We start from the raw sequence: 18,096 nt of genomic DNA on the forward strand, positions 1-18,096 counted from the left end.
TCAAATTTTCCCGCTCCTTGTCCCCATAGGCGGATCCAGGGGGGCCGAGGGGCCCGCCCCCCCCCCCCTCTTGGCGGAGCAAAAAAAGAAAAAAGGGAAAGAAAGAAGGAAAAAAGGAGGGAAAAGAGAGGAGAAAAGGAAAAGAAGGACGACGAGTGCATAAAATAAGATGAGGGGAAGACTTGGAAAATAAAAAGAATCTTTCGTGCCACTATATAAAATTTTCGCTCGCGCTTCGCGCTCGCATTGCCTGTTAGGTGATTTACATATCTTGTTCAATATGGAGTTCGAATATTAAGTTTGGAAGTCAATATGCAAAACATATTTCACCTCGGAAATCGAATTTTCATTATTTTGTGTAATTTACAAATTGGTTTTTAAAAAGTGCTCTGTAAAAATGTCAGTTTTATGGTCTGAATGTTAACATTTGCTGCTTGCGCTGCGCGCTCGCAAATTTTGATTTATCAGGTACCTATATTATTTTCGTGTATTCCATAAAGTTTTCAAAATATCCCTTTTCAGGTCTGATTGTCAAGACGTATCAGCTAGCGCGCTGCACGCTCGCATTTTGATTGGCGAGTTATATAAATGATTCAATATTGATTATGAAACACGCTCGCGCATGTTTATTCAGATACTCAACTTGTTCTCTAATTTAAATCATTATCCAGTTTCAGATCACAATATCAAAATTTTTCTGCTCGCGCTTTGTGCTCGCATTATTATTGTAGGAAGACCCCATATTACTCATCCTTTTGATGATTTACAAAACATGAACAGCGTGGCCCATTTTTAGGTCTAAGTCTCGATTTTTTTTCTGCTCAAATTCAAATTCAAATTTATTTATTTTCCCGCTCCTTGTCCCCATAGGCTTCGCAATCGCATCAATCGTTAATTTATATAGCTATCCTGTTAACGATTACAAAAAATAATTAAAATTTTCCATTCTTTCTTTAGAAAATTCAAAAATTTTCAGCTTGCGCTTCGCGCTCGCATTTTTTGATTGTTGACATATGTAACGCCTTCATGGCTAAGTGCAAGCAGTCCTTAACAGGTACCAGTTCAAAACGTATATAAAAAATTTGTGCTCGCGCTTTGCGCTCGCATTATTAATACTCATCCTTTTCAGGATTTACAAAACATGTATAGAGTGTCTCGTTCAGTAAATATTATAGGACTAAATCTCGAAATTTTCCGCTCGCACTTCGCGCTCGCATTAATTGTTTACTTATATACCTATTCTGTTTGAGTTACAAAAAGTTCTTAGAATTTCCATTCTTTAGGTGAAAATGTCAAAAAAAAAATTCAGCTCGCGCTTCGCGCTCGCATTATTTGATTGTTAAATGCTACTTTAATAGGTATCTTGTCCATCAGTTCATTTCTGGTCGCGCTTTGCGTTCGTAGTAATTATTAAGTTGCATACACATCTTTTTCAGGATAACAAACATTGCCCAGAATCAGTTCAAATTTTAGGAAAAAATACATAAACTTATTCCAAAAAAATTAGCTCGCGCTTCGCGCTCGCATCATATAAATAAGGATTATGATATTATATATTAATTTATAAGAATAAAGCTAAGAAGTGACTAATGAGGACTGCCCCTTCAAAGAAACAAACAAAAATCATCTTCGAGCTGCCAATCGGGGAAAATATGGCTGAAACAAATTTCCGTCCCCCCCCCCCTATTGGCGAAGGCTGGATCTGCCCCTGTGTCCCCCCTACCTTTTGTGAGAGATTTCCGCCCCTGCGGCTATATGGGACACTTACCTTTACATATTCCCGGGGGGGGGGGCACTTCCATTGACGAGTGGATACCATCATGCGCGATCACGGTAAAGCTCCCTAAACAAGTATTTTCCATATTCTGAAAATACACCCCTTAACCATATTGGCGTGTGAAACCGTATTGGTAAAACAAGTATTGGAAACAAAACGATATCCTTGGTAAGTATTTGAACCCCTAAACAAGTACAGCGATATTTTAATTGTTATATATATGTCACGGACGATCGGTCGTCGGTTTTACCCCGTTTTATATACCTTTACCTACGTCATTGGGTATACGACCCCATGCACCTCCCACACCTCGCGCAAATCGGACTTTAAACACGTTGTGTTGATTGTTGGGGCAAAAAGTACATCCTTTGTTAAACATTTTTGTCTTGTATACCCTCGCATATTTGACCCTTAACACGTAGCTTTCAGTGCGAAAGAGATATACCCTTTTTCATTATTTTAGTGTTTTTGACATCCTTATTACGTTACGTACGTAACGTGCCCTATCTTGAAAAAGACATAATTTTTACGTGTTTTTTTTTGGTCGCGCATGGTATCCACTCGCCAATGCAAGTGCCCCCCCCCCCGAGACATATTCAAGCAATTCGAACGCGGCGATTTGGAGATTTATTGTGAAACTGGGGGGGGGGGGCGAGCACAACCCTCATCAGTCATCAGACGGGATTACCATCCATGAGCATGTTTTAATTATGCTTTCAGAAATATACTATATTTTAATAGGGGTCTCCCCACAAAGGTGGGGGTTAAAAAAATATATGTGACATCCATGAAGAAAGGGAGTTCAGCGTTTCATGAAAAGACTTGTCGGAAGACTTTTCCGACAAAAAAACAATTTTTATCCGACAGTTACCATGGAAACGTGCCTCACAGCCAGTCAGAATCAAAGAAAGTAGTCAGATCTGACAACTTGTCGGACAAAAGATGTTGATGAAAGACACAAGCTTTTAGGTAATTGTTATTTCCCCCCTCTTTTTGGTGTAGGTTTTCTATCTTCCTTTCTTTTTCTTTTCTTTTCTTTATTGCGCCACGAGCATCTTTTTATGATGGATACCGGAGCATTACAAATGTTCATACTATTATTTATTATTATTAAACGTCTCCAGAAGGACAATTCCGGTGTCGAACTAAATAGCGCCCCTTTCAGTATAGACATTGTCAGTGGCGTAACTACGGGGGGGGGGCATGGGGGGGGCACGTGCCCCCCCCCCCCCCAATCGGCTGGCCAAAAAAAAAAAAAAAAAAAAAACGGGAGAAAAGGGAGAAAAAGAGGGAGAAGAAAGAAACGTAGTGGGAAAGAAGAATTTATTGTACATTATAATGTTAAATTATATTATATGTTGTGTTATATTACATAAGAATTATTTTTTTCATAACTTAATGAAACATAATGTGCTCAGGGCCTATTTGTACATTATTCCTGGTACTAGCATTGTCTGTTTAACGATATATACATGTACAATCATGTTGTACCAAAACGTCCTGTTTTCAAGTCAATATGCACCAAATATATATCATCGCACTTCGAGTTATTATTGTTTTATGTAGTGACATATGCTTCTTTTCATGACTACTTAAAGTGATAGCCCCATTTTAAGGTCTGTATATAAAAAAAATCGTGTTCGTGCTTACGTTCGAATTAGTGGATTGATGAGATATGTCTGCTCTTCATGAATTCCTGAAATCGGTCCTTAAAATGTCTCTTTTTCTAATGTAAATATCAAAAATTTTCAGCTCGCGCTTCGCGCTCGCATCATTTGTTTAGTGAAATAGGTATGGTCATAGTAGATTCCTACAAACAAGCCTTAGAATGCCCCTCTTCAGATCTGAATTTCCTATATTTTCAGCTCGCACTTTGCGCTACTGAGATGCGTATGATAACAAAAAGACTACAAAAAGCTCTTCATGTGTTTGAATGTGGTTCTAACAAAATCAGCAATCGCTTGGCACTCGCATTGGATGACTATGGTGAGATATGTATACTCTTAATGGATTCAAAACAAGAAATAGTCCCTAAAATGTCCCTGTTTGGGGTCAATATATACAAAATTTTCAGCTCGCGCTTCGCGCTCGCATCATTTTGTACGTGAAATACGTATGGTCTCCGTAAATTCCTACAAACAGGCCTTAAAATGCTTCTCTTCAGGTCTGAATTTCCTAAATTTTTAGCTCGCGCTTCGCGCTCGCAATATTTGATTAGTGAGATGCGTATTTTAATCATGATTACAATGACTACAAAAGATGTTTCATGTTTTCTAACAAAATCAGCAAGCGCTTGGCACTCAAATTAGATGAGTATGGTGAGATATGTATTCTCTTATTTGTTTTCTAAAAATAGTCCTAAAACTGTCTCTGTTTGGGGTCAATAAATACAAAAATTTCAGCTTTGTTTGTTTAGCGAGACAGATACGTATTTTTAATTTTTTATATAATTTCTTATTTTGACCCTTTTTAGGTATGAATTTCAAAAATTTTCAGCTCGCGCTTTGCGCTCGCATCATTTGATCAGTGAGATACATTACATATCCGTTTAATGGCACAGTCCTTAAAATGTCTCTATATAAGGTCAATAGGCCTATACCTAGTAATTGAGCGCGCTTTGCGCGCTCACTGAGCGACTCAAAATTTTTGCTGGTGCCCCCCCAATGCCGTGACCCACGGTACGCCACTGGACATTGTAATCTAGTGTGTTCATATCAACATGAGATGGTCACAGTTTTCGAAGCTTTTTTTTTGCAAGTCTGAACTACAGCACCTTATTCGCCATAATGAGACTAGTCTGTAACCTTTGACTAAAATGTTGTAGTGGGATGTTTAGGCCTGAGTCCATATTGCTAAAAAAATTAATAGGACCATTTTGAGTAATGAACAGGAGTAATTAAATTTGCATGTTATTTTCCACATTCAATTTAGTCTGTGTGAATGGTAAGCCCTATCTTGGCAAGTTTTCATTTTATCCGGTATTCATCCATCGTTAATAAATAATCAAATGAAATGAAAATGAAATTAACATTAGATTAATTGAATTATATATAGGGATTTAATAATCCTCTAGCACATATCAGCACCACCGAACTCTTTATACTTGTGATGTAAGTGTTTTTTTTACTTCAAAATGATCACTCTCTTCGATTTTATTCTGAATAAACAGTCTCCTCTAGGACTATATCTCGTTGTATATTCAAGGGGAAGTTAATCCTTCATTACTAACAACATTTTCAAAATGTAAACCAAACATGGGCGCCATCAGTAAATATAAGGTATCCAGGGCCCCATCTTACAAAGAGTTACGATTGATCCGATCAATCGTAACTCTATGGAAATCCATCATTGTCATAATTTTTTCTACAGGAAATTTGCACAATGCCTTTGTAAACAAAGAGAAGCGCAGTGAATTTTCAAGAAGCAATAAATGCATGAATATACATCATAGCTAGAAAATATTTTGAACAGACGTGCATAATAGATGTTGATGTTGCTGGCCGTCCATAGTTGCGATTGATCAGATCATTCGCAACTCTTTGTAATATGGGGCCCCGATATAACATAACGATTAAAAAATAGGTATTCCTGGACTCGTTTCTACTTTTGTTTTGGAAAACTTTGTCAAAACAAAATTTTGACCTAAACTATATACATCAACATAGTTAGTGAATGTATCAAAGTCGTCATTTCCCGTCCCTATATATACGCAGACGCTGATCCAGGGGGCCGGAGCGCCTCGGCCCCCTTTCTTATTGGCCGAACAAAAAAAAAAAAAAAAAAGAGGCGGAGAGAAAAGGAAGAGAAAAATAGGAAGGAGAGGAAAACATATTATAAAGAAGAAGAAAACTTTATAGAGTAAGGGGGTGGAGGGAATTAGAAAACAGAAAATCATTCACGTCGCCACAATATAATATATAAAGATAAAATTTGCGCTCACTCTTCGCGCTAGCACCGTATACACTTATTTAAAACATATCCTCTTCATTAATTCCTATATAAACAGTCATTAAAGTTGCTTATTCGGGTCAATATAAAAAAAAAACAGCTCATGGAGTGACAAAAACATCCGTTCATGATAACAAACAATGACATTCCTTTATATTATGTCTATATATATACAATAGTTTCAACTTGCGCTTTGCGCTCGCATCATTATTATTTTTTTTTTTTTTAAATGAGAATGTGGAAAATGAATTCAATTCAATATCTCGTCCTATATGAATATCTATTCTTTTTTCAAAAGTAAAGATATCTTACATATCAACTTCAGTCTTTATGTATTTTATTCGACAATGTCGGATCCACCCATGTCTATCCGTAGTACTTAATCACAAACGCACATCTCCTCAAGTACCGGACTTACGTCTATATAGTTCTTATTGTTCAAGTGAAAGTTTTCGGTGTTTGCCTATAGGACTATAAGGCCAGTCACGCCCGACTCTTTAAACAAAAGCTCGGTTCTGTGAAAGACAGAAATGATGTCAGGCCAGTGCTGGCTAGTACCACGGACCTATACAATAGGTCCATGCTGATACCAGGGTATACATGCAAGTTTATTTTAAGGATATCAATTTAAGGGCATTTAAAAGGGAAGTTCGGAACTATTCTGTAAGCATTTATGAACTAGTTTCTCTGGATAGATGATCAATTATTCGGCCTGATGAAGCAATTAGTTCTACTTCTCCTTCTCGGCTTCGCCGGTTTTTCATCGGCCCAAGTTTTCGGATTTGGTGGCTGTCCTGAGGTGCGTTTAGCCGAGGACTTCCAGCTTGACCGCTACCTGGGTCGTTGGTATGAAATCACAAAGTTCTACGCTTCCTTCGAGGCTGGTCTTTCGTGCGTGACGGCCGAGTATCGACCAGGAGATGATGGTCAAATCCTTGTCATCAACACCGGACGAACGCGAGATGGCGAGGCGACGAGCACCATTCTGGGGGAAATCCTACAACCTAACCCGGACGAAGGAGCAAAGCTGCAGGTCCAATTCTTTAACAGACCTGGTAAGTTTTTGTTCATCATTCTCACCAACAATACGAGATGTATCTTTTTAAACCGTATTCACATTATTCTAGGGAGTCTAAAATGCGAATTTGATTCTGACGAAGAAAAAATAGGAGAAGAATAGAAGAAAAGACAAAAGAGCTAAAATGATATCCTTTTCTGAATATGCCTCTATCACAAATTAGATTTCCATTTTCAAAAAGATTATTTTTGCTCGATCTTTGATCGCTCGCATTTTTTCATACAGTGTGCCACCTTTTGGCGTGCCCCAGGGCTCACGACTCGGTCCCTTGCTTTTTGCATTATACACAAGTAGCCTTATTAATAGCACTCAAAATAATTTTCCCGAAGTTTCTTGTCATTGTTATGCCGACGACACACAATTGTATATATCTTTTAGGCCATCTTCTATACCTCTGCAGACACAAGTGTTTCAAGGCTAGAACAATGTATCATTTTTATTCGTAGCTGGATGCTCAATAATAATCTGAAATTAAATGATAGCAAAAGTGAGTTTTTGCTCATTGGCGCCTCACAGCAGATCTCTAAAATTGATATCAACTGTATAAAAATTGGAGTATCCAATGTCAACCCATCTGATACTGCAAGGAATTTAGGAGTTTATTTTGATACAAACCTCAATATGGAAACCCAAGTCACGGATGTATGCAAATCAACATATTATCTCCTCTATATAACCTTCGGCGCATTCGCAAATACTTTGATCAAGAAAGTATCAAACTGGTGGCACATGCTCTGATTACAAGTAAGCTTGACTACTCTAATGGTTTGTTGTTTGGAATGCCTGATAATCTTATTTCTAAGTTACAAAGAGTCCAAAATTCATGTGCAAGACTTATCTACCGTGTCCCAAAGTTCAGTTCCACTACACCTCTTCTGAGAGAACTCCACTGGTTGCCTGTACGTCAAAGAATTTCATTCAAAATTCTGTTAATTGTATATAAATCATTAATCGGTCAAGCCCCACATTACATTACATAATTACACAAACTTAAAACCCAATCACACAGTCGAAGCCTGCGAAGTTCCACAGATAAATTATTGTTTCAGATCCCATTTCACAAAACAAAAGTCATACTTGGTGATCGTGCATTTGCACTTGCTGCCCCCCCCCAAAAAAAAATATATATATAAATATATATTTTTAATGTATAAACAGTTCGTTGAAGAACAGAGTAATGTGATGGTGAAAGTTGTAAAGATCCAAACTTGTTCAATGTTGTATACAATAATTATGAACAAGCATTACTATTTTCACAATGAGGGAGAGGAAGAGTAATTACCTCAGCCCCTGGCCAGCAATGCACCCAAAAAGAAAAGAAAGAAAGAAAGAAAGAATCAAACAAACAAAACGCAATCTCATTTTGTATACCGATGTTTAAATATTTCCACCGTCTGTTTTCCATCTTTCAGGGCAAACAGGCGAGTACTGGGTTCTAGATGTGGACTATGACAGTTATGCTCTGGTACACGGATGCACAGAAATCTTCTTTGGTTGGTTTAACTTCCAAAACAACTGGGTTCTCGCCCGTGATCCGTTCCCGTCTGAAGACGTCATCCAGAATGCTTTGAGAAAGTTTGGAGAACAGGGCATCAATGTGGACAAGTTCATCAGAGCCGATCAAACGAACTGCGAGACAGAACCACCACGTCCAACAGAGAGGCCTGGTACTTATAGACCACGCCCATCCGAAGGCACTGACAGACCACGCCCCTCAGAGGGAACCGACAGGCCACGCCCATCCGAAAATCCTGACACTGAAAGACCACGTCCATCAGAAGGCACTGACAGACCACGCCCCTCAGAGGGAACCGACAGGCCACGCCCATCCGAAAATCCTGACACTGAAAGACCACGTCCATCAGAAGGCACTGACAGACCACGCCCCTCAGAGGGAACCGACAGACCACGCCCTACAGAGCCACCAGCATCTGAAAGACCGCGCCTTTAAGAATTGTAGTCGTTAACATGCGACATCCTACATTGTATGATTCCTAGCACTAACGGACAAAGGTCAACATGACCTGAACAAACTGACGAAAATTATCACATTCTATAAATAATGATAGATGAAGAAAAGAAACAAAAAAGGATGAAAGAAAGAAACAAAAAAATGAACGATCACAAATATTTCAGTTTCATTTTCTGTTTTAAATTTTCCATTTATTTTCAAACATTATCACTTATTCTAATTTGTGTTACTCTTCCGTTGTTACCTTTGATATTTTGTATAGCCTCCTTTTCCCTCCTTTTAAACTGTCTCCCGTCTCTCCTTTATATTATAATTTTGTAATATACGTACTGAAACTAAGTTACGGGGGCTTGCCTCTCATACAAGCTTTGCTTTTCTTGGCAAGCCCCTCCGTTCTGTTTTATATAGTCATTATAGTCAAAGTTACTTTAGTTCGCATTAGTTCTCATTGTTTATAACTTACTCCGATTGATGTTGTACTTCAAATTTGACTATGTATTGTTTGATTTTGTTGTGCTTTGTGAACGGAAAATGAATAAATCTAAATCTAAAATCTAAAAACATAATTATGGGCCCATACCATAAGTCTTAAACACGAGTTTCTAAATGTATCCAGATCTGCTGTCGTGACTAGCTAGCTGATCCCTGGATTTAAACTTTCAAGGTTCGGTTAATAAGATTTGAATCATAATTATTTGAGATTTGAAAATTTATCATTCGGATGAAATTTGAATCCAGAGTCCAACCAGTATAAAACGTGTCCGGTCTGGATTTAGCTTAAATACCTGTAATTTAGAGACATTAATTATTGACAGAAGGTACAGCGTTTAATGTCACCGTTTGTTATTTTTTTCGACGAAGGGAACCGGTTTTCCTTGAAAAAAATACTTCACTTTTGTTGAGTGCACGTGTCGATAGTATGAGATTGTATTAATTTGCTTTGAAGCTTCATAAATAAGTATGAATTAAAGAAACAACTTGGTCAAATTGAAATTGGTATTATCAACTTATTTTCGCTGGTATTGTTGTATTACGATTCCTTATGCTGCAGTCACATTTCCCCTACGGCGGCCGTACGGCGAGTCGAAAACAGCCGTTTTGTTCATTTTTATTCAAACTACCTATTGTGTACCTGTACAAAAAATGATAAAACGGCTGTTTTTGACTCGCCGTAAGGCTGCCGTATGGGAAATGTGACTGCGCCATTGGTGGGTTGTAATGAGATAATAAGGGGATGTCTCTTTTGTTGACGGAATATTTATGTTTCCATTTTGTACGTTCGAGACCAATTTAGTTCTGAATAGTGTAGGGGCGGGGTTACAGTGGTGCAATCGTCAGGAAAAGGAGAAAAGGAAAAAGAAGGAAAGAAAGATAAAAGAAAGAAAGAAAAAAAAAGGGAAGCAAAGAAAAAGAAGAGTGTTTAAAATGAGAATTTGGGTCGCTTAACCAATAGTACCCGTGTTATTCAATTGAGGGGGAGGGGAATAGGTCACATTTTAGGTCGCTTTGCCGCCCCTATAAAAAATACACTGTAGAATATAAGATAATAAGGGCGCTTTTTCTGGATTAATAACAGTGATTTCTGAACTCAACAAAAAGTTTCTGCCTTGTCACACCCAAACTTAAACTTTTACCAGTAGCATAATGGAAGGAAGGAGGAAGGAGAAAAATGCATAAGAAGAATAGGAAGTAGTAGTAGAAGAAAGGGAGTGAGAGATGGGTGAAATAATAATTATAGAGAACATTATGTGTGTCGGTGTGTAGATGAGTGAGAGAAAGAAAGTGGGAGAGAGAGAGAGAATGAGAGAATTCGGAGAGAAAGGGGGATTGACAGTGCATGAACTAAAGAAATTGACATTAAGAATAGGAAAGGCCGGGGGTAATGTGGATGAACGAAATTAAGAACAATAGACAAAAATAAAAAAATCAGATTGATTAAAATTCAACTCAAATAATTAAACTTATTCTGACCATTTTTTAGGCTAGGCCTATATCTAATATATAATTATAGCTCCCAATGCCCTTGTGATGGATATATTGTATATAAATTGTAGATTTTCGAGTGTATTCGTTTCTTCCTCATTACGTAATCTGATGGCATGTCCCTTGTCTCTTTAAACCCCCTTTGTCATTCTTTATTGACGGAACATGTTGATGTTTACTTTCCCTTTGTGTACATATCGCTATACGGTACCATACTGTGACAGCGTATGGTATAAAAAACGTGACATCAATCGGGGGAGGGGCAAGACTATCTGTGACGTCATTTTCCCAAATTGAATAAATATGATCATGATGATGGGGTAATAGAGTTACACAACCCAGAGGCCTGTTTCATAAAGAGTTACAACCAGTGGTGGATCAAGGGGGGCATATCCGGCCCGTGCCCCCCTTAAAAGCCATAATCAAAATTTTAAATGTAAATATGCCGTTCTTACACAAGTGTGCCCCCCCCCCCTTATGTTGCTCATACACAAGTGCGGACTTTTTTTTTTGCTTGTCAATTTTTCCCCGGGATAATGTGCCCGTGTCTCCCCCCCCCCTCCTGGAAAATCCTGGATCCACCCCTGGCTACAATTATGGTAACTTCGCAATTATGGCAACTACCATGGTAACAGGGCTCTCATCAACCCAATCATACTCAAGGTTTCTGTGGGAGTTACAATTATGACAAAGTTACCGTAGTTGTAACTCTTTGTGAAATGGGCCCCAGATATATTTATTTCTTCCAGTTTCTTCCTATTGTTTTTTTACTTATTCCTCCCATTTTTGTCAGATATCCTAGTTCTTGAAAAACCGAAGAGAGGGCAGTCGCCCCAGGTCCTTTTATCGCCGCCCCCTGGGGATTGATATTTTCAATCGATATCAGAAGAATTCAGTTTTGGGTTTACTAAAAAAAAGGGGGGGTCTTTAAATTGAATATTTTTCAGGACATAATCAAGCATTGCAACAAGAAATTTGAACAAATCTGCATTCCAGATACTTCGATCAGGGTGGGGCACTGCTATACATATGGGGGGGGGGGTGTTGTCATGGAATTCGACCTAAATCTAAAAAAGTTCCATGACCGTTAAAAAATAAAAATAAGGAGAAAAAACGAAAAGGAAGGGGAAAATGTTAAATTGTGGTTTTATTTTCTGATTATCAAGTCAAATTTTATCACAAATTAAAAATTGCCAATATTTTTACTCGCTCGCGAAGTTTGCCCGCTCGGGAATTTTTTTAATAAAATTTCGTCACAGACCACATGTTGTGTCCCCCATCTGTAATTTTTTTTGCTCGATATGGATTTTAGAATTCAGTTTTATAGGGAATGGAATGTCGAGGAGAGAATTTAGTGCATAGCGGGTACAATATTTGAAGGTGCGATGTGTAATTAGCGATTTCAAATGATTTAGGGCTTTTATATTATTCATTTTGAATACTAGTAAACAGTACAGTGGTGCTTTAGTCTATGATAAACGGATTGACATAATTTTCATATCATAAAGATGCCAGATCTCCCTGTGGCCAGTTACACTAAACTTAGCAATGACCGTAGAACATCTTTCTACGACTGGTTCCATATACTACACTGTACAATCAATCGTGAAAATCAAGCGTACGATCAATCGCTAACCTTTGTGTAACGGAACCCTTATCATACTGCTCTTCCTTCTCTTTTCTCCCTTCTTTTTTTTCACCTCTTTTTCTCGCCCTGTTTCAGGACTTGGAAATATCATCAGAAGGTCGCCGCTGCCCCTCCATATATGACACCGCCCTGTAAAAAGGCCATGCCAGAGAGCAGGGTTTCAATTTAAAAAAAAAATTAAAAACATAGCAATTTTTCTTCATGAAGTTTATTGTAAGCCAATTAAATTAATGTTTGTGTATAAGCTATGTATGTGTCAAAAAGCCATTCCAGAGAGCAGGGTTCCAATTAAAAAAAACTTTTTAAAAAAGATAGCAATATCTCTTCATGAAGTTTATTGTAAGCCAATTAAAGTCAATGTTTATGTACAAGCTATGTATTAATACTCTGACGCCAAATGAGGCAATGTTTCGGCCGAAAAAAGCATTCATTTATGTTCCTTAGTATATGTCTTATTTTGCGTTGGTTTTAGCCTTATTTTTGTTTTTGCAACTTGTGCTCTTTCCACTTTTTTATAAAGAAAAATGAAGGAAAAAAAAAATGAGTAGTCTAGAAAATATATATATAATCAGAATTAGAATGCAAACGCCGTAAAAATAAACACCAACCATTGCACATTTGTTATCATAACAAGTTTTATGACATGGGCCCCATAAATATTCTAGAAAGACAGAGGGGAGTGAGAGAAAGAATGAGAGAGAGAGGGAGAGAGAGAGAGAGAGAGGGAGAGAGAAAGCCTTGAGGGAGAGAGAACATGGAGAATGAAACAGAGAAAAGGAGCAAGAGAAACAGATACCCCTTTCATAAACCCAATTATGCGGCTAATAGCAGCATAATTTGGTCGTAAAATCGGAGGAGGACCAGAGTTATCCGCATTATTTTGATGCTGCAATTATCCGCATAATAGCAGCATCGGGACAAGATTTTGAGTTTATGAACGTATTTCCAAATAATGCGGATAATTGCCATGGTGCGGTCACAAGGTCACCCTTTTCCAACACAACCGCATCGGAGGGGGCGTGTCCAGTTGTCATGACGATTATCCGCCTTTTTCAGGACGGGCGCTCGTAAAAATAATGCGGATCATTTTCGGAGTTTGTGAACGCAATTTTTATTGAATTATCCGCATTACTATTAGGCGGCTAATTGGAGGATAGGTTTATGAAAGGGGTATAGAGAGAAAAGGAGAGAGATAAACAGAGAGAAGGGAGAGAGACGTACATACAGAGCGGGGTGGGGTTGGGGGCACACATGGATATTTTAATTTTAGCCAGGGGTGTCAATTACAAATCAACGTCATTTTGGGGGGCGTGATTCTTGTATCTAAAATAATCATGTCTGTTGTAAATAATGCAAATAACATTTCAATATTAGAGATTTTTCTTTTCCAGTTTCCCTCATCCTATATTTGCCGGCCTCTCTTTCAAATCATTGTATATATCCCTCATTTTTTTTTTCAATTTTCCTGACAAATAAAGAACAATTTTTAAATTGTAGATAGAATCGAGGGGGGTGGGGCTAAAATAAGTTTTGTACTATGTTCTTTGTGATCCAAGGTCACACCCCAGACCATTAAGCAGTCGAGATTTTCTGTTTTGTGTTTGTTCCTTTGCCGTGAATTGCTGCTATTCTATTTGGGATGGTTGGGTAGTTACATTTTTGTGACATAGGTCTAAAATACCTGTAGAAATCACTGTCAAGAAAAAGTTGTATTTATACACAAATTACGATCGGCCGAAGTTTATACATGCGACGCATGCTATAGATAGTAAAAATGAAGTTACACTGATCGGAAAGCAGCCGGCCACATTTGGAGTGTTATCAACAATGATCTGAAATTAAAGGAACCATAATTCGAGGGTTACCATGGATATATAGAAATAAATCAGATCAACGAAAACATGACGCAAGCTTCTTTCGCTTTCCTCCTCGCCATCGTCGGCTTTTCCTCGGCACAGGTGTTCCGACCAGGCCCATGTCCCGACGTCCAACCCGTCGATGACTTCGACGTCCATCGCTACGCCGGTCGCTGGTACGAAATCGCCAGGTTTTTCAACTCTGCAGAGAGCGGACTGAAATGTCAGTCTCAATATTACACGGTGGAAGATGGCTACCTCCTAAGCAAAGAGACCGGATTGGGCGCCCACGGCCAGGAGGGTTACTCGTATGAATCGAAAATGTACAATCCTACATTCGACTGGAAAATTGGAATACTATGTAAGTATATAATACCTTAAATCTTTTAAAGCACACTCTCGCGTACGTCTATCCTTCAAGTCAAGAAGGAAGACACAAAAGTAACTTTGTAAAGATTGGAACTGGATATAATTCGTGTGATTTTAATCAGCCATGAAAAAAAATAGTGATATAATACTACAAGCAGCTGTATTTTCATCTCTAAAATTTAGAATGTCAATATTCATGAAACTGATCGGAATATTATTTCTATCACTTGATAAATAAAACATTTTCGAAATAATACTCACTTCTTATTTGAAAATATCCAGGAATTATGTAGACATACAATTTAAGTTTTTTTTTTTTTTTTTTTGGGGGGGTGGTGCATATATATATCCCTTTTGATATTGAAAATTGCTGTCAAAACTCATACAAGAAATGAAATGAATGCTAAATATAAAGTCGCTTTTCTAGTATCAAAATATGTAAATCCATCAATCGTGCAACATTATAATCTATTAATAATATTAATGATAATAATAACATTTATAGGTCGCTTTATACCGGTGTTTCAAAATGCGCAGGTGGGCTGACTAATGCAAACAATGAATCCATCAATAAAAAAACATTATTATTAACATTTCGTTCACCTAAATATTCATTTACAGACTACGCCTGGCCTCACCGAAATAAAGTGATATTCCGAATACCATTGGTCAATTACGATAGATACAGCGTCAATATCATCTGCCAAGAATATTTCCAGGGCTTCGCTAACATCGAGTACGCCTGGGTCATCGCTCGTAATCGTACGATGTCGGAGGAAGATTACAGCGACATCATGCGGCGCCTCAACTCCATGGGCATCGACGTGAAGGAGTTCATTATGGCGGACCAGACAAATTGTCCCAACTACCATGACGACAACGACGACGAAGATGGAAGGAGTTTAACACCGAAATAATGATCTGATTATTGTAAAGTCAAGTGCACCTAGAATGATTCGATTTTCTATGTATTTTATCATAGTTCCTTCAGTAGTTCAGAAGAAAATATATTCATATTTTTTACAAGAAATCACGGAACTTATCTACGGGGGGGGGGGGGGGTTATCCTCTTCCGAGGGACTTATGAATAACTAGGGTAAAAACAATTTTAGTAAAAAAAAATCTATATCATTTGTTATTATTTATTACATACCGTAAAATGTTATTAATTAATTTAATGAAATGTATCCTTCTGTTTTAATTTGTAATGCACAAGCATTTCAGTTTGTAAACTGCAATATGTGGAGAATTGTTAAAAATACAATTCATCTATCGATCTATTTATCTGGGTACATCAATTAAGTTTTGGAACCCAAGATGCCACTATTACGAAACAGTGTTCTATCTTCGTAGGAGCGCCTTGACCATCTAATTACAAGATAATGTTCGCAATATATATTACATTATTATTACGCTTATATAATAATTTCTTTCCAAAACGGTGCAGATGTCCATAAATAATCAATTAAGTGTCATATTTAATTTAATACGCTTGTTACCTATTTCATAATAAATAATAACATCGAAATATCTCCAAGCCTTTAACTCCTTTAAATTTAAAGTTTCTCCAAGATACTATATTAATCACTAACTGACTGCATGAACTCTTCATCACTCAAACCCTCGTACTTTTTTGGATACCATTTTACGTACACTTTTGCACCCCTTTCGTTATCCTGTATTGATCACAGAGATCCGTTTGTGAGTGCCGGCGCGGCAAGATTCTGGAGACCTTTCATCTTTCTCTTTCCCATTTCCTCTTTCTATTTTCATTTTCCCTATTTTTTCATTTAACTGGTTTATGCTCAAGTTGTTATTTTGATTTTTTTCTACACTATCTACAATAATATTGTTATTAGCTGTGTGCGCTATGAACGCCTAGCTTAGCCGGGTAATATAGGAGCGCCTTGAGCACCTAACAAGGTGGATATGTGCGCAATATAAATACCCTATATCAGGGGTTCTCAAACTGTTTCCTTGAAGGGCCAGATGAGACTCTAAGTAAACCTGAAAGGGCCAGGGTGAAGTGGATACTTAGAAAAAATGTGCGCGAAGCGCAAAAACCCTTGCGGTCGGGGTCCTAGATGCTCTCTTGTGCAATCTGGCCCTTACTTTGCATGCTTTGGGAGCATTTAATCCAACAAATTTATAACAGTTTCATATGGAACGCAGGCAAAATTAGAAAAGATTGCAAAATACAGCGAGAGTCAATATTAATGATAATCTAGAATCTAGATTGTACCTATACATACCTGGTATTGGGGAGACAGATAATGTCTTGAAGTATCAATATTTTTTTTAGTCAAAGTAGAATGAATAATAGAGCATGTCTGTTATATACTCTAACAAGGGTGTCAGTCTCCTAATCACTTTCAATATGGGAAACGTGACAGTCTGTCAGCATAAAGTTGCTTGAACCTTGGCACAAAAGGTGTAATTGCCAGACGAAGGCACTGGTGCAAATGTTCACTGGTCAAGCAGGGGCCGCGGAAGCGGGGGGGGGGGATTTTTTCCAAGACCATGTACAAAAACGTAAAAATTACCATATGATTGTGATTTTTGCATGGCCAGCCCCCCCCCCCCCCCACTGTTTGAAACCCGTTCCACTGCCCCTGTCAAGGTACTTCGGTGTGAGTTAGTTCTTTAAAACGTTCATTGTGGAAAACGCACTTTCGCACCTGTATGTAGATCCAAACATGGTGAAAACAGCGCTGGTCATCTAATAAGAAAGTAGATCGTAAAGACAGAAAGACTCCACTAAACTTTGTTTAAAAGTCATATTAATTTGACTGCCATTACTTTTATTACGGTTAGGTCTACATGGATACACAATGTAATCATATTGAGCTATGTTTCATATTGTGACTTAAAAGTGATTTAAAAATACCCAGCAGAGTCTCGTGGGCCGGATAGAGAAGCTCCGCGGGCCGTAGTTTGAGAACCCCTGCCCTATATTATTATTATTATTATTAGGATGCAGCACCCTTACACCAGCTCCGCTTTTATTAGCAGCTTCCTCCATTCCCAACCTGTTTATACAATAATTTTGTAATATTAATCGTTGTACATAGAAATTTGCTATATGTTTCTTGCTTTCATTTGTATATAAAATGAACGAAACAAATTGTAATTGTTAAAATGGAAATAAACGAAATTAAATTAAATAATTATCTTTCCTTTAGTTTGAATATCATTTGGGAAAATAATAAAATTAAATGGGTTTCACGGAATAAGCGACGCCATGAATATTCAAGTCTAGTTTTGTTTCGAATGCGTATTGAGTACCTGACTGTAGATATCTCGTGGGAATAGTTTTAAATCGAATGGACAGGTATGGTATGGTTTGGTTTGGTTTTATTTACCATATAAAAACAACAATGGTTCTGTAACAAAATAATACTTGGTGGTGGGGGGGGGGGGGCTAAATTATGGGGAGTTTGACAACACGAAAGACGAAAGTGAGGC

The 18,096-nt window shown here is 37.8% G+C and overlaps 2 protein-coding genes across 2 annotated transcripts; both read left to right on the forward strand.

The window, feature by feature from the left end:
- The first annotated feature begins 6,228 nt into the window (after positions 1 to 6,228).
- On the forward strand, positions 6,229 to 9,768 carry LOC129275657 (apolipoprotein D-like). The gene is made up of 2 exons (XM_054912160.2): positions 6,229 to 6,780; positions 8,216 to 9,768. Exons 1-2 carry the CDS (start codon positions 6,441 to 6,443, stop codon positions 8,752 to 8,754), a joined length of 879 nt encoding a protein of 292 aa, XP_054768135.2. The 5' UTR covers positions 6,229 to 6,440; the 3' UTR covers positions 8,755 to 9,768.
- A 4,197-nt stretch (positions 9,769 to 13,965) lies between these two features.
- Positions 13,966 to 17,887, forward strand: LOC129276890 (apolipoprotein D-like). Its single transcript, XM_054913286.2, has 2 exons — positions 13,966 to 14,623; positions 15,253 to 17,887. The coding sequence occupies exons 1-2, from the start codon at positions 14,308 to 14,310 to the stop codon at positions 15,546 to 15,548; spliced, it is 612 nt and encodes a 203-aa protein (XP_054769261.2). The 5' UTR covers positions 13,966 to 14,307; the 3' UTR covers positions 15,549 to 17,887.
- Positions 17,888 to 18,096: the final 209 nt, after the last annotated feature.

The sequence above is a fragment of the Lytechinus pictus genome, chromosome 14 (genome assembly GCF_037042905.1).
Source record: "Lytechinus pictus isolate F3 Inbred chromosome 14, Lp3.0, whole genome shotgun sequence".
In the NCBI taxonomy this organism is placed as follows: Eukaryota; Metazoa; Echinodermata; class Echinoidea; order Temnopleuroida; family Toxopneustidae; genus Lytechinus; species Lytechinus pictus.

Coding starts and splice junctions, on each gene's coding strand:
- LOC129275657 (XM_054912160.2), top strand. CDS start 6,441: ATGAAGCAATTAGTTCTACTTCTCCTTCTCGGCTTCGCCGGTTTTTCA. Junction 6,781..8,215: donor CCAATTCTTTAACAGACCTG/GTAAGTTTTTGT, acceptor TCCATCTTTCAG/GGCAAACAGGCGAGTACTGG.
- LOC129276890 (XM_054913286.2), top strand. CDS start 14,308: ATGACGCAAGCTTCTTTCGCTTTCCTCCTCGCCATCGTCGGCTTTTCC. Junction 14,624..15,252: donor CTGGAAAATTGGAATACTAT/GTAAGTATATAA, acceptor ATTCATTTACAG/ACTACGCCTGGCCTCACCGA.